The 18,057-nt window shown below is 39.8% G+C and overlaps 1 protein-coding gene across 13 annotated transcripts in view; it reads left to right on the forward strand.

Annotated features, from left to right (window-relative positions):
* Positions 1-18,057, forward strand: part of LOC137422340 (tight junction protein ZO-1) — a 633,827-nt gene that overhangs the window by 429,721 nt on the left and 186,049 nt on the right. For all 13 annotated transcript variants that reach the window (XM_078771176.1, XM_078771169.1, XM_078771173.1 and 10 more), the window contains 3 exons: positions 2,600-2,781; positions 7,857-7,952; positions 9,119-9,201. In XM_078771176.1, coding sequence (XP_078627302.1) covers positions 2,600-2,781; positions 7,857-7,952; positions 9,119-9,201 — 361 coding nt within the window. The remainder of the gene's footprint in view (positions 1-2,599; positions 2,782-7,856; positions 7,953-9,118; positions 9,202-18,057) is intronic.

Consider the following 18,057-nt stretch of genomic DNA (forward strand, 5'->3'; position numbering starts at 1 on the left):
TGCTCGTGCGTGCGTGTGTGTGTGTGTAAATTTTCAACAAACCTTTATTATGAGAATATGGAGAAAAATAATTAATAATTTGGTCATAATGTCAAAGGGCAAAGTCATAGTGTCCATGAAGCTATCTCTGAGGGCCTTTCACTCACTCACCACAGACAGGTAGGTGGTCTTTCTGTCTTCTACCGACTCCTCTCCGGCCTTGCTCCACCAGCTCTCTCTGTGCTTTGTCCCCCAAATATTCCTACAGGTCGCACAAGATCTGCCAGCAACCCTCTGATGGTTAAACTGCCGAACTCTCGGCTCTCTGCTCATCTTCACTCTTTCATTCCTCTTTTCTCCCGCCTCTGGAACAAACTCCCACACTCCCTTCAATCCCACTCCTCCCTCCAGGTCTTTAAAACAGCTGTTCACCACCATCTCTTTTCCTTCCCCATCCAAAACCTTGATCTTTTCTACCCCCACTAATTCACCCCAGATCCACCTTGTTTGAAATTCCAACTTCTTTCCTGGAAGTCCCGGCAGTGTCCATATGTTTTATACCTCTCCCACCCCCCCTTCCCATGCCTCCCCCCCCCCCAAAGCCCTCTCCCTCCCACAGATCTCTCGATGTCCCTGCTCTCAGATGTTGTGTTTGTGTTCCTCCCCCTCTCGCCCCATCTTGTCTACCGCTCCCCATGTTATATGTTTTATGTGTCGGTTTGTCTTTCTGTGTGATTAATGTTAGCTCTTTCACGAGCCTCGATCTTGTATACAAAAAAAAAAAAAAAAAAATTGCCCTCATTAGCACGTCCACAGTGCATCAAGTTAAAGGCCGCATGTTTTTGTTTGCCTTGGAGACGGCATCTGGGGAAAGTGGTTGCTAGGGGAAAAGCCGATTGTATGAAGGACCCTCTCTGTAAACCGTTTATTTCTCGGCAGGGAAAACTGCCGTAACATTTTTTTTACCATCTGAGTTTTTGTCATCAAATCTTCAACAAACCTCTATTATGAAAATATGAAGAACACAAATGAATAAAATCTACAATTATATGTTTTCTAACTGTCGTTTTTGTCCTGTTTAGTTTGAGTACAAAGTGGATGTCGATGGGCTTTGCATTTTTGGATGCTTTGAAGTTCTTCTTGTAAAAGATACTGTACAGAGTTCAAAATAACCGTGATGCACATAACATAAGAATGATGTCATCCGTATTGTAGTTAGATCGCTATATTGAAAGTGTAATAAAATGCAAATTCATTGACGCAACATTTATGATCACAATTATATTGTTTAAAAATTTCCTTTAGAATGCAAGGATATCCTCAAATACCATGAAGTTTCCTTCATCTGTATCTCAGCATCGTGTAAAGTATGAGGGAGAGTCAAAAAGTCTTTCCTCTACAATGAAGGAATTCTGAACCAGCAAAAACCCTGACTGATGTTTGTCCTTTTCAATGTGTTTTTTTCAGAAAGAATGACACTTCATTTCCAGCATGGATTGGTTTCTAAATGCTATTGGAATAAAAATTGTGTTTTGGATGTGAAACTTTATCAAAAAGGGAATTACTTTTTAACCTGCCCCTCATACCTGCTATGTAAGCAGCGAAGTAGTTAATTGACATGATTAGCGTTGATGAATTGAAATAGCGATGTATATCGTTGAGAGAGAGGAAGACAAATGATGAATTGTGAAAGATGCTGGGAATAGAGCCTGTGATTGATGCTGTGAAGAGGAACAGGTTGAGATGGTTTGGTCATGTGTTGAGAAAGGATGAAAGTGACTGGTTGAGAAGAGTGATGGAAATGAATGGAGAAGGAAGTAGAGGACGGGGAAGACCGAGAAAGACTTGGCTAAGGATGGTGGAAGAAGAAATGCGGGCAAAATGCGGGCAAATGGAGAAGATTGTCATGGGGACCGCAAGGCTAACCCCCGCTCTAGCAGGGAAAATGGCCTTTAAATTCCTGTTCTTGTTGTATTAGCGACACTGGAAGCCATTTTGTGAAGTGGATCTTGAAAGCCATCTGCAGTACGAGGAACACACCAATGCCTTAGTCAACTGATAGAGCTAGATGCCTTTTGTCGGAATAATATAATCAGGCCCATTCACACTTCTTATCCTCAACACCCCTTCGCAGACTCAGTTAAATAGCTCTCACTAGCCAATGATTCCTAGTTTGCAACTAGGTGTAAAGAAAGCAAACATGTCGTCACATTTGTTGCTTGTATTGTACAGACATCATTTATTGATGCCTTGAGAAGCTGTGCAGGTAATTTGTGAAATTCGAATGTATTAAAATGCGATTTCATCGCATTCGAAGCGATCTCCATGATTGCTAGTTTGGGCCCAGTTTCATTCTTATACACACTGGGATTGTGCCATTGAATTTTTTTATCCTTTACTATGTCAGAGGTGGCTGTTCGAGCTACTAAACCCTAATGGGCCAATGTGACAAGTGTTACTATGTAATTACTTTGGTAGATGTCCCTTTTACCAGTACCCCATCAGTGTCTCAGAAACAGAAATGAATGGTGAATGGTTGTCAATATAAAGGTTAATGTTACTCCAAATAGGGGAACACCAGTGACTTATTGTCCATTGTATGGCTGATGTGTCCCTCCAGAGCAGAGCAACTGTGCAGCTTGCAGGCATACACAAAAACGGCAGGGAGTGATCGCGCTGATTTTTGGCGCTTTCGTGGCCTGCGCTCGGTCAAACGGAACATGCGCAAGAGCCGTGATGACCTGGTCACGCAGCCTGTTCAGACCAAGTTCCCTGCATACGAGCGTGTAGTCCTGCGCGAAGGTACCCCTCATTTTGTTATCACCACCAAGCCACCAGCTTTTTTTAAGAAACAAGAATATATCCTTGGCAGTTCCAAAATTTCAAAAAAGCGTGGCAGTGAAAATGCATTTTTTTGCCATGAAAAAGAACTTTCTGTTGACACACCAAAGTTATTTTTGCAGCATAACCTCTTGTCATCCGTGGCGAATAATCATTCCACGTTGAAGGTGAAGCTTTCCAGAATACATTTGAGCGTGCGTTGCCTGCCGTGTTTCGTTATCCTTGCAGTCCACAGGCCATGCTATTGCAGAAGGAATTTTGTGGACACATCTGTGACAAACGAGTACTTGCGGAAAAAAATTCTGAGTGCATGCCACTGCGGCAGCAGTTTATTTCCCGAGGCAGCCTTTGCCATTACAGTTTTAAAATATGGTCAAAGAATAGCTTCACTGGGCTGCATATAAAATCTTTTCAGACACGTGAACTGAACTACCTTATTTCCTGAAGAAACCAGCAGCTGCTATTCCATCACCAGACATCCAAATATATGCATCTGATAAAGCCGAAAATGTTTGTTGTGCTGTAACATTACCAAAACATACCTCCGCCAGGTGAACAGTTTACGTTTTGTATCCCACTGATAGGTCATATCTGGATCCAGATATCCAGAACCAAAATCCAGAACCAAAATCTAATCAGCTGTGTCTAGTCACCTAACCAATTTATGCAACTAGTTTTGTCATAACTCGTCCATAACTTTTTGAGATCTCCTGCTATATATCATTTTAGCCCTATCTCCCAATGGTGAAGAATCACTTAAAAATTAAATAATTCTAATATCCGAATCCGTATTCAGATCTTCACCAAAATCGAATCGATTCGTCCTTGTCACAAACCCAACCGGTCCACCAAGTTTCGTCCAAATTCGTCCACAATTTTTTGAGATATCCTGCTATTTATTGTTTTTGGCCCTATCTCCCAATGGTGAAAAATCACTTTAAAAATTCTACTAGCCAGATATGAATGCGGATCTTCACCAAAATCTAATAATTTCGTCAATGTCACATATGCTATCTATCTGCCAAATTTCATCCAAAGTTATCCACAACTTTTGTTCTTGTTCACAGACAAGTTTGAGATATCTTGTTCACAGACAGACAAACAATCAAACATACAGACAGGGGTGAAAACATAACCTCCATCCACCTTTGGTGGCAGAGGTAATAATGCAGGATCACTCCCTAGAGGTAATAATGCAGGATCACTCCCTCGAGGTAATAATGCAGGATCACTCCCTAGAGGTAATAATGCAGGATCACTCCCTCGAGGTAATAATGCAGGATCACTCCCTAGAGGTAATAATGCAGGATCACTCCCTCGAGGTAATAATGCAGGATCACTCCCTAGAGGTAATAATGCAGGATCACTCCCTCGAGGTAATAATGCAGGATCACTCCCTAGAGGTAATAATGCAGGATCACTCCCTAGAGGTAATAATGCAGGATCACTCCCTCATAGAGAAGCAATATTTGATGCTTTACTTGATATTTAAATCTTATTTTTGTTTCATTTGAGCTGTTTGAGGGAAATTGATGGAATCTTGGAGGTTGAGTGTGCAGCAAGTGTCCTGGAGGTAGTTACACTTCCGTGTTATCGGGTCATTTCAAGAATCGCACAAATCTGCCATAACATTTGTTTGAGGGGATGCATTCTGTCTCAGGAATATGTAAATAATGTCGAACAGCCATGGCAAGGCTTGTTTTCCCTTTTTGTCCTCACCCCTCCCTCATTGCCACCCTCCGCCCTCATCCCCCCTTAATATTTCCCTTTTTGTCAAACTTAAACACTGCCTTGCCTGACCTTTGCATTTGACCAAAACCACATTGGTTATAAGTACCTTTAAATTATGCATTTACTTACATGAAACATATACCTGAAAGGTTAGGCACCTACAATAATGATTCTTTTTGTGTCACTAGTGGGCCTGTTGGTCCATTGAACCAAATTTTCATTGGTGTTCATGGCCTTGTAGCATACCTGCCTGCTGTAGTACTTGAGAGCATTAGCTTGCCTTTCAACAAGCCCATATGTGCTTGGGCCAGGGCTGGGGGGGAGGGGAGGGAGAGGGAGAGGAGGGGGCATTATATACATTTGTTATTATTATTGCCAAATGATATGAATATTATTTTTGGTGTTAATATTATTAGTATTAATTAATACATGCTTTGTTACAATGCTATCAATGATTTTGTTATTTATTTTGTAATTGGAGTTCCATGCCATGGAAAGACCTATTAAACTGCTTTATACACCTTAACATGGTGCACGTTTAGAAAGAATGGAAATTCTTCTGGATTCTTTGTAGTTAATTATCAACTCAGGAGATAATGATGATCATTTTTGTGTCTCACATTACACATGGGGAAGCTTCCATATTTGTTGATAAATGCTTTGTTGCAATGTTATCATTCTTTTGTACACCGCTTCTTTCCTACGGCATCTCCAGGCGCTGCATTACCTCATTGCCGGGCACCGAAGGGGGACCGGCAATGACGCACGCTGAAAGGGAGTACTCAGTTTTCACTCCGGTTGTTTTCTTGTTTGTATGTCCAGACGATATCTCAGCCATCCTTTGAGCTAGGAAGCTGAAATTTCGGCATAATAGTGAGCACGTGCTTTGGCAAAAATGTTATTTTTTGTTTTTTGATTAATCAATTAATTGATTAGTTATTTAATTATTATCAATTAATTAAGTACTTATTTATTTCCTTTCTCTTCTGGACATTATCTGGGCAATGCTATTTTTGCTTTATCGATTAATCAATTAATCGATTAATTATTGAATTTATTCGATTCATGACTTGATTTAAAAAAAAATTAAGTTACAGATTCGGATGAAACGGTGGTGGTTTAGTTATTCTATTCGCCAATTGATTAATTATTTAATTGTTTTAGGATTTGTATTTATTTATTTTCATTATTAATCATTTATTTATTTTCTTTCTCAACTGGGAAATATCTCAGGCACCTTTTGAGCTAGGAAGCTAATATTTGGACACAACAGTGACCAAGTGATGTGGTTATAAAGGATATTTTGTTTATTGATTAATCAATTAATTATTTCATTTTTTCGATTGATGACTTATTTAATTAATTCTCAAAAAGTTACAGCTTCGGATGAAGCACTGGTGGTTTAGGTATGCTATTAGTATTAGACAATATTGATTGAGAAAATATTTTATGATCATTATTTATTGATTTTAATTATGCAATTAATCAATCAATTATTGTACACCTCTCCCACCGAATACAGTCTCTATGAGCTGCACGGCGGTATTGCCAGGTGCCGAAGGCGCCCCGGCAATGCTGCGCTGGAGGATATATATTTATTTGACATAGGGCGGTGTACTTTGAATGTATCTGTACTTGTTTTTATTTTATTTTGTAATATAATGCCATGCTATGGAAAAACCTATTAAACTGCTCTGTGCACTTTAACATGAAGTGTGTTTAGAAACATGGGATTTCTTCCAGATTATTCGCAATTAATTAGCCTACTCAACACAGGAGATCATAACGATCATTTTTGTGTATCGCATTCCACATTAGGAAGCTCCAGTATAACTCCACAATAAACATGCCTCATACACACACATACACGCACGCAGCACACACACACACACACACACACACACACACGCACACACACACACACACAGGCAACTCTTCCATTTATAGTGGGTGGAGAAGCTTGTACACATAGCTCATGCTGGACAAGTGTAGTGTGAAACATAAGCAAACTTTACAACTAATTACAAGACCGTCATTGTCGTTATTGTAGTTATCAAAAAGTGAAGATGCAGCCCACCATCAGTCATTAATATTTCCTTAGCTGCATATGTTCCCAGACCAGGTCACGAGTCAATAACATGGTGCTGCCGAAGCAGCCCTCAACCAAAAATCACTAAGAATAATAATTGTCAGGGTATTGGTACGCTATGACGTACTTTTTCAAAAGGCTCACCTCGACAACACCCTCAAGTTAATGCTATCAGATTTTGCAGCCATTTGAATGTCCCCTCCAAAGGGCATGTGGTCAGTGACACAACACCTTGCCTGTGAAATGCCAGAGTAACAATTTAGTTAGGGCAGAAAATGAACACAGGCAAAATAGCTCAAAGGCGACTACACAACATCTTCACTAAACTTTCACTCACTGATGTAGCACTTGTTGATAGGTATTAAATTGTTTTAATATTATAATTCATTATTTATTTAATGGGCATAACACTTTGAGAGGTTGTTATATAAAACAAGATGTTTCCACCAAATCTGTAGTGCCAGGTGTACAGTATAATAATATTTCTCCTTGCATAAATTTATTCCACAACTGACTACACTGAACTTCGTCCCCTACCATGCATTGTTTCATAGAGAACACACCAGGATGTCGCACAGTTTCTTGAAAAGGCCTGAGTTCAGTTTCTCTTATAAGCTTTATCAATATTGCTTGATCTTGACATTGTGTCCTTCCGTTTAAGTGGTAGGGACATGGGTGGTGGGTTTATGGGATGATTGTCAACATCATCTACTGCTCGTCTGAGTTGCAATGACACACAAAGTTAGAATTGATCAAATATTGTTGCACAGGAAAAGTAATTATCCATGCCATAGTGAGTGGATAAAAGTAATTATCCATGTCATTTTCAGTGAGGCTACACTACATTATGTACTTTTTGTGATGGTTGGTGGAAGGGAGCGGTGAGACGCGTTCAAATCTGACTGACACCAAATCTACTTCGGCTATAAACAAAACAGAGCATGTTTCCATTCCCATTTTTAAATGGCCAATTTTGCACACGTATACTGTTTAGCTTCATAGCAGATGGACAGGGTTGCAGGAACTCAGTCGAAAGCACTCAGATATTTAGAACGGAGAACGGTTGTTGCCATTTACCCAGTTGTACAACTTTCAATCTTGATTTGCACACCTTTCAGAGGTTATAACTGGCTCTAGCCTTGTTTCAATGTGTATCAAGTGAAATGGTTTGTTTATTGTGCCGTTTTGTTCCTGTACTCATGCATCTTCTCGCCAGCTGGATTTTTACGGCCTGTCGTGATGTTTGGGCCGATTGCTGACATTACACGAGAAAAACTTGCCCGTGAGCTTCCAGAACTGTGCGAGATTGCAAGTAAGTTGTATGCTGAGCTTTCTCTCTTCCATCAGGTGAAGGTGTTTCTGAGGTTTCCCAGCTGCACAACTTAACCTTTTCACACATAAATTGAGTGTCCTCCTGGTACAACATGCTGGTACAAGAGGTCAATTGAGCCAACTATCGATGTTTCTTGAAAGAAATACAATTTTTCTTGAAACTTGAAAAAGAAAATACAATTTTTCTTAATATTCGCCATTATTAGCTAAAAATCCAAAAAAAAAACCCCAGAAGATGTGTACTTTGAGAAAGCTTTCCAAGAACGCATCTCTAACTTGCCAACAGTCCTGATTTTAATGCTCCTGATATTGCATTTTAGGAATTATTTAGGTGATGCAGTTCTTGTATTATATGCAGTTGGAATATTTCGTGCTGTATTTAAGGTAGAACCTGAATTAATACAACAATTATTTTTTAGGCTGTGAATTTCTTTCCCATGCTTATGCACAGTTGACAGGGCTAATGAGAATCTCTTTGAGTGAAAGGAAGAGGAATGAGGATATCAGGAGGTTGGAAGGCATAACGGGCATTCACAAAAAGGCATGAGAATCATGTCGGCATTGATTGGGGAATGTGTTCAGGAGAGGGATGGAATCAGGTAGGTTTTTTATTTGGATACACTTGGCCGAATGAAAGGGGACGACCATAATGCAAGTGGAAGTAAGTGGTGGAGAGGGACATGAGAGATGTGAAGGTACAGAGAGTGGAAGCTTGGGATAGGGGGTGGTGAGGAAAAACTTGAGTGGCCAACCCCATAAGGTGAGATTAATTGAGGTCATGAAATTACTAATAGTCGTAGTTTATGCAGGGTTGCGTACGCAGTTAAACATTTTATCATTTCGGTCAAAGTCACCGTTATGTAACCCTCAATTTTCACACCATTATCATATCTAGCTCACGCAGCAAATTGTAGTCAAGGCCATATGCGAATAATCCTATTCAATTGATATAACATTTGTTCACACATTGTTCTGTTCAATTGTAAACATTACAGATGGATACAGTGGTTTGTCTAGCGTAACAAATGTTTCTCAGAAAATCTGAAAAGATGCACATCAGATTTCTATCGGACCTCTTGGGAAATCATAGGAAATTTATGTAAAGGAAAATGGGCAACGTGTGCTTTCATCTGCTATTGTGTGCAGAAAGCGAACCGAAAGACGCCGGCTCTGATCGTAAGCTACATGGCATGATTCGTCTGTTCACAATCAAGCAGATCATTGACAGAGTACGTATTGTTCACCCCATGGAAAACAGACAGCACTCAAGTGTGAGCTCACACTCATCTTAAGGTCATAATGACAATCTTCTGTTGTTAAAGCACGTGATGAGATCGTTCATTTTGTAGCGTGGTTGCCTCTGCTTGTTGGTCCTGAACTTGTTTTTCAGAAGAATCTAATCTGTTTTCTGCTGCAAAGCTAGCTGATGTCACTTTGTGGAATGAAATTTGTATTTTAAAGTTTAACTTTAATAAGCAATCGAGAAAATGAATTGTCGCACCATCATACATTTTGCTATTACCTTCCCTATTCATCTGGGGGTATCAGGGAACCCAAGAAACATGGTAAATATTGGACAAAGGTGGTAATTACCCTCACCAGAGAAGAGGGTATTGCATTTGAGTCCGTTTATCTGTCTGTCTGTTTGTCTGTCTATTTGTCCGTACAAAATAAATATGATTTTCTCTGCAACTGTTAATCCGATTGACAGGAAATTTTCACCACAAGTGCACCTCCTCCTGTATAATATTTTAATGATAATTATGATGTGACGTAGTACGGGCGCAATCCAAGCATGAACTCGGACGCTATTATGGGCGCCATCTTGGAACAACCAAAAAACTTTGCACCTCTATATCTCTGAAAGCGCTGCATAGAAAAAAATTGACATGGCTCATTGGAAAAGAACTCTCCATGCGGAATAACATATGTTAATGATGATGTCCGAGATGCCTCCATTATGACGTCATAATTTGACAAGTACAACACTTCATCCGATCAGGATGAAATTTCGTGAGCATAATCTAGGATAAATTGGTGGAGAAAAAAAAAAATGATTATGTCATCAGTCTCGTGGTTCAGCCGCCATATTTGTTTCAACACAAAAGCCTTAAAAAGCACTAAAAACACGTCCTGGTGAAGGGTCTGCAATCTGTGATTGCTCTTTGTTGTTGTACCCTGGACAGAACACTACTGCATTGCAAGGACCCCCTGCCTATTCACACACGTCGCAAATCCAAATTTTGTGTCACCTCTTTAATTGTATGAATTGAAACAAATGGCATTTCTAAGACTGAGAGTTTATATATATATATATATATATATATATATATATATATATATATATATATATATATATATATGTATATATATATATATATATATATATATATATATATATATATATATATATATATATATATATATATATATATATATATATACATACATACATACATACATACATACATACATACATACATACATACATACATACATACATACATACATACATACATACATACATACATACATTCAACATCAACATACGAGTTTGTTTAGTCCTCATACGTTTCCAACTCCCTTGACCAATTTCCTCAAATATTGTTGTACCACATTAGTTTCATGCTCGGAAGGTCAATGTCACAATACAAACTTTCAATTCTTAATCATATTGATATTAAAACATCAAATGATGGCACTTTGGGAGATCAAGTATCATACGCCAGCAGCGAGAGAGGCAGCTAGAGCCCTTGAAATATATATATATATATGCTATTTTTGGAACCAATTGTTACAAGTAATAAAAACATTTTGAAAAATGCATAACGATGTAGGGATGTTAGTTTACTCCAAAAAGTATGTGAACAAGGTAGGGGTGATCACAAGAAATGATCATGTGAAACCAGCCCTACATCCTTCTTTGAATAAGGGTTGTCCCTAGAAAAGACACTAGTGAAAATACACTGTGTGTGTGTGTGTGTGTGTGTGTGTGTGTGTGTGTGTGTGTGTGTGTGTGTGTGTGTGTGTGTGTGTGTGTGTGTGTGTGTGTGTGTGTGTGTGTGTGTGTGTGTGTTCGTTCGTGTGTGTTCGAGGTCGATATAACTTTGTCTTTTCTCGGGACAACCATAATTCAAAGAAAGATGGAGGGATTGCTTCACATGATCATTTCTTGTGATCATCCCGACCTTGTTCACATACTCTTTTTTTGTCGTAACATCCTTTTGCACTTTTTAAAAGGTTTTGGTATTTTTTTGTTAACTTTTTTTTGAAATATATATATATATATATTAGGGTGGTCCTTATTCCTCAACATTCGGATTTTCTAAGCTCCAACCTCCGGGATTCATTGGAATAGTCAAGAAAACTCTCCTGGTGAACTTTTTTTTCCAATCGGACAACATTTACCCCTCCCTCATCGACCTTGAAGTTTCACCCTGAGGAAGAAAAACAACAATCCTTGAAAAAAATATTTTGTGCCATTTATTCCCAAAATGTTAGCTTATAACACACAACATACAGTATTTTATAAATGGTTACCTCATTACACAGTTAAATGTATTAAACTATAACAAAAATCTTAAGCAAAATGTCCCACAAGGCTCCTAGGCCCGTCCGACTTAGTGCTCCTGCTCCTGCTGGGCCGCCACACCAGCAGCCACGGTTTTCTTTCTGGAGTCCGGGAACTCCGCGCGATGACGAGAGACAACTTGGAGGAGAAATTGCAGTTGCTCATCAGCCTGAGTTAGCATTCGGTTGTATTCCTGGATGAGGGCAACTCCTCGCTCCGCGTTGTCGTTGATGACTGCTATCCCCTGCACGAAGGCCGCCGCTGTCCGGAAGTCTTCCCGCTGCAGCCAGGTCGCGGGATCGGTGTCGAGGAAGCCGTCTTCCAGGCGCAGCTTCTGGAAGAACCGTCGCGTGTTGGTTGATGCCATGTCTTGCAGTTGGAGTCCTGAGACGTCTTGGCTGGGCAGCTTTGGGCGCTTCGCTGGAGATTCATCTCCCACCGTAGTGTGAAGTGAGGTGAGTATTTGCCTCTTCTCCTCCACCGTGACCAGGGGGTCAAAGAGCGCCAGAGCGACAAGCTCCTCCGAGAGGTACCACAGGTGCCCTTGCAGCTTGGTCAGAGCTGCCTTGCCCACGTCCCGGTTGACGTCCATGTAGGTCGTCAAATCCTTCAGCAGTTGCAGGTCGTGTCGAGGGGCAGCTGCGGCCTCCGGAGCCAGTGTCCAGGCTTTCGCGTACAGGTGACTGTTGCCCTCATCCAGGAATACAACCGAATGCTAACTCAGGATGATGAGCAACTGCAGTTTCTCCTCTAAGTTGTCTCTCGTCATCGCGCGGAGTTCCCGGACTCCAGAAAGAAGACCGTGTCTGCTGGTGTGGCGGCCTAGCAGGAGCAGGAGCACGAAGTCGGACGGGCCTAGGAGCCTTGTGGGACATTTTGCTTAAGATTTTTGTTATCGTTTAATACATTTAACTGTGTAATGAGGTAACCATTTATAAAATACTGTATGTTGTGTGTTATAAGCTAACATTTTGGGAATAAATGGCACAAAAAATTTTTTTCAAGGTTTGTTGTTTTTATTCCTCAGGGTGAAACTTCAAGGTCGATGAGGGAGGGGTAAATGTTGTCCGATTGGAAAAAAAAAGTTCACCAGGAGAGTTTTCTCGACTATTCCAATGAATCCCGGGGGTTGGAGCTTAGAAAATCCGAATGTTGAGGAATAAGGAGCACCCTAATATATATATATATATATATATATGTGTGTATATATATATATATATATATATATATATATATATATGTTCTACTACTGATTGACAAATGTTGTATTACAAACGTTATAGACGTGCTCACATTGCAATGGTACTGTACATACTTTATAGAAGATTCTAACATTCTAAATACTACAAATGGGCAAATGTCTGGTGGCCCCGCCCCTGTCAAGCTGATTGGCAGTTGTGGTCCCTTTTCAAAGGAATGCAGTTTTGCATAATTTTCTGCAAATCCTTTCAAGCCATTATAATTACAAAAGGAAAGGATGCTGCACCAAGTAAAACTCTTTTAGATGGTACCAGTCATTGGCATTGAGAGAGGCAGCTCGGAAATATGCCGTCTGAACATGATTATTATGAACGAGAAGTAGATTTTCCGGTTTTGACCAATCTCGGTTTTTGGCTTTTTGTGCTTTTGCTATTGTCTGGAGTACTGAAAAGTGATTTCCGCCTACACAATCAGCTGAACAGACGAAGTAGGCTCTCATATGTAGCCGAAGCCACTTTTTGGAGAAGATACTCCTTGGTGTTGGTAAGCCTGGTGTTGGCAAGCCTGGTGTTGGCTTAGCGGTTAGGGTGCTGGCTTGGGATCCTAGGATCCTGGGTTCGAATCCCGGTCGATCGCTGAATTAACGCCAGGCGGGTTGACTCAGCCTGTCATCCTTCCGAGGTCGGCAAATTGAGTACCAGCTTGCTGGGATGAATGATCATTGATCATGGTGTGTACCCCGATTTAGAATAGGTACACCGTATCCCTGCGCATCGTAAGAGACGACCAAGGGTTGGCGTCAGGAAGGGCATCCGGCCATAAAAACATTGTCTCAAACAGGGAACCATGATTGTCATGGGGCCCGCAAGGCTAACCCCCGCTCTAGCGGGGAAAATGGCCTTAAAACGACCATTCATATATATACTCCAACTTTAGTTTTGTATATAGCGGATGGGACCGACATTTTTTCCACGCCATTCCTTCATAGAGAGTACGAGCGTACTCCCTGATATTTTGTGTGTGAAATGGAAATGAATATACAACGGGCCCACAGTGTCCATGGGACTACAATGTGTAACGAGTGGTCACACAATTATATACCATCGTAAGTAAGGCCTTGTTTATGGCTCACCATTGCTGTGTTGCACTCCCGAGTTAATTACTCCTCCACTTGCAAGCAACAATCTTCTTGATGAGAAAAACATATCACTCGGCTGCAAATGCAACTTTAACATTTAACTTCCCAGTAATTTTTATGGAGTCGGCAATCTCTTGTGTCATGATTGGCTGAAACACACAGTTGCGTAATTTTGCGTCCACAAATAGTTGTGAAACACACAATTTATATCACATGTGTTTTTTGATCAGTCATGGCCAAGATCTATCTGTTTCCATATAAAATACTCTGAAATTCAGTGAAAGATTGTGAAAGTCAGTGAAGTTGTGTATGTGCATTGTGTTCATCGCAAAGAAAAAATATTCATCATGGTCTTGTCATCATCATGGTCATGTCATCATGTCATCATGGTCATGTCATCATGGTCATGTCATCATGGTCATGTCATCATCATTCAAAGTAATTCTTGTTAGTGTTTGAAATTTTAGACTTTTACTTTGTTTAATGAGAAATACACTGAGTATGATGTCATGCTGTGTTTAAAAAAACAAAACATTGATGTGCATGAGGAAGCTTAGATAAACAGTGTTTGAAGTATAATTGTTGGCTGATGTTCAAAAAGACCACATTGTTCTGTGGCATCTCCTTTTTCACCAGTCTGACATCGTTTTCATGAGCTGGTGAGCTCACTTTAGTTCATGGCTTTGATCTGGCTTGTAACCACCTGTTCAAGCATACTGTAAATCCTTTGAAAGCTATATGTAAATATGCTGTGCAGGATTGTCATAGAATAATCAGATGTCTTGAAAGTCTCTTGAAAATTCTCTTCATTAATAAATTATTGCAAAGCTTGATGTATGTATATATATATATATTATATATATATATATATATATATATATATATATATACACATGTGTCAATGTCAATGTATATATACTAGCTTGGCTCGGCTCGCTGCGCTCGCCTCACCGAGCGTCGTTACTGAGGAACGGGCTTATTTTAGCTGAGGATAATGACTGTACCTGAGTTGCTGTGTTGTCATGATTTACACCAATCATAATACAAACAATTATTTTGCACAAATTTATTTGTAGTGTTTGTGATATTACATTTTTATAGGCAATTTAGGTTGAAGATTTAAGTTGAAAAAAAAAACAATTCAAAAAAGAACCCCTCAGCACATACATTGGAGTAGGTACAGACTGGAAGTTTGGGACGATTACACCCCACCACCACATAATTTAAAACACCTCACCACCACTTAATTTAAAACACCTCACCACCACATAATTTAAAACACCTCACCACCACATAATTTAAAACACCTCACCACCACATAATTTAAAACACCTCACCACCACGTAATTTAAAACACCTCACCACCACATAATTTAAAACACCTCACCACCACATAATTTAAAACACCTCACCACCACATAACTTAAAACACCTCACCACCACATAATTGAAAACACCTCACCACCACGTAATTTAAAACACCTCACCACCACATAATTGAAAACACCTCACCACCACGTAATTTAAAACACCTCACCACCACATAATTTAAAACACCTCACCACCACATAATTTAAAACACCTCACCACCAAGTATTTTAAAACACCTCACCACCACGTAATTTAAAACACCTCACCACCACGTAATTTAAAACACCTCACCACCACATAATTTAAAACACCTCACCACCACATAATTTAAAACACCTCACCACCAAGTATTTTAAAACACCTCACCACCACGTAATTTAAAACACCTCACCACCACGTAATTTAAAACACCTCACCACCACGTAATTTAAAACACCTCACCACCACATAATTTAAAACACCTCACCACCACATAATTTAAAACACCTCACCACCACATAATTTAAAACACCTCACCACCACATAATATAAAACACCTCACCACCACATAATTTAAAACACCTCACCACCACGTAATTTAAAACACCTCCCAGCCACGAAATTAAAAACACCTCACCACCACGAAATTAAAAACACCTCACCACCACTAAATTGAAAACGCCTCACAGCCATAAAACACGTAATAAAAACACCTCACAGCCACGAAAATAAAAACACCTCACCACCACGAAATTAAAAACACCTCACCACCACTAAATTGAAAACGCCTCACAGCCATAAAACATGTAATAAAAACACCTCACAGCCATGAAATTAAAAACACCTCCCAGCCACGAAATTAAAAACACCTCACCACCACGAAATTAAAAACACCTCACCACCACTAAATTTAAAACGCCTCACAGCCATAAAACAAGTAATAAAAACACCTCACAGCCACGAAATGAAAAACACCTTACCGCCACGAAATTGAAAACACCTCACCACCACGAAATTAAAAACACCTCACAGCCACGAAATTAAAAACACTTCACCGCCACGAAATTAAAAACACTTCACCTCCACGAAATTAAAAACACCTCACAGCCACGAAATTAAAAACACCTCACCGCCACAAAATTGAAAACACCTCACCACCACAAAATTGAAAACACCTCACCGCCACAAAATTGAAAACACCTTACCACCACAAAATTGAAAACACCTCAGCCATAAAACACGTAATAAAAACACCTCACAGCCACGAAATTAAAAACACCTCACAGCCACGAAATTAAAAACACCTCAGCCATAAAACACGTAATAAAAACACCTCACAGCCACGAAATTAAAAACGCCTCAGCCATAAAACACGTAATAAAAACACCTCACAGCCACAAAATTGAAAACACCTCAGCCATAAAACACGTAATAAAAACACCTCCAGCCACGAAATTGAAAACGCCTCACAGCCATAAAACACTTAATAAAAACACCTCACAGCCACAAAATTAAAAACACCTCACAGCCACGAAATTGAAAACGCCTCACAGCCATAAAACACTTAATAAAAACACCTCACAGCCACAAAATTAAAAACACCTCACAGCCACGAAATTAAAAACACCTCACCACCACGAAATTAAAAACACCGCACCACCACATAATTCAAAATACCTCACCACCACGTGATTGAAAACCACCACCACGTTATTAAAAACACTTCACAACCACGGAAACAAAAGATTCAGGGAGTAGTTCAGTGATAACAGACACTGCCCAGATATTTAGATATACACAAAGAATTAAGTTAAGCACCCCCCCCGTTTTTTTACAACCTCGCACATTACAAGTTTGTTGTCGTCAAAACAGTGTAATATACCCATGATATTGCTATATTTTCTGGAGAAGTGATATTATGGTCACATAAAAACATAACAATCATGCCGTTTTCAATATTTTATTCTGAATAATTTAAGGTGAAATTTTTTGGGAATTTTAGGCATATTTTCACCTCAATTTAAGTATGGAGCTATAGGTCCATCACGGACAGTGTGGATGACGTTTATGTTTTCTAACGTACAGTCATTGTTCTGAGAAGACCTCTAGCGATCTTTGCGTCAATAACGTGTGTAGGACCCACGTGATCGGATCACTGACTCAGCCCTACGTCTCATAGACCCTGTAAGCCGTCGTATGCGTTGCTGTGGCAGGTTGAACCCCCTCGAGCACGTTTGGGACATGTTGGGACGACAAATTGCGAAGATGGTCCCTCCAATAGCCAATCTGGATGAATTGGAACGTGCATTACATCGGGAATGGAACAACCTGCCACAGCAACGCATACGACGGCTTACAGGGTCTATGAGGCGTAGGGCTGAGTCAGTGATCCGATCACGTGGGTCCTACACACGTTATTGACGCAAAGATCGCTAGAGGTCTTCTCAGAACAATGACTGTACGTTAGAAAACATAAACGTCATCCACACTGTCCGTGATGGACCTATAGCTCCATACTTAAATTGAGGTGAAAATATGCCTAAAATTCCCAAAAAATTTCACCTTAAATTATTCAGAATAAAATATTGAAAACGGCATGATTGTTATGTTTTTATGTGACCATAATATCACTTCTCCAGAAAATATAGCAATATCATGGGTATATTACACTGTTTTGACGACAACAAACTTGTAATGTGCGAGGTTGTAAAAAAACGGGGGGGGGTGCTTAACTTAATTCTTTGTGTATATATAGATAAATGACTGTACCTGAGTTTCTGTTTTGTCATGGTTTACACCAATCATAATTCAAACAATCATAATGCA

Source organism: Myxine glutinosa, chromosome 2 (assembly GCF_964187855.1).
Source record: "Myxine glutinosa chromosome 2, kmMyxGlut1.1, whole genome shotgun sequence".
NCBI classification, from domain to species: Eukaryota; Metazoa; Chordata; class Myxini; order Myxiniformes; family Myxinidae; genus Myxine; species Myxine glutinosa.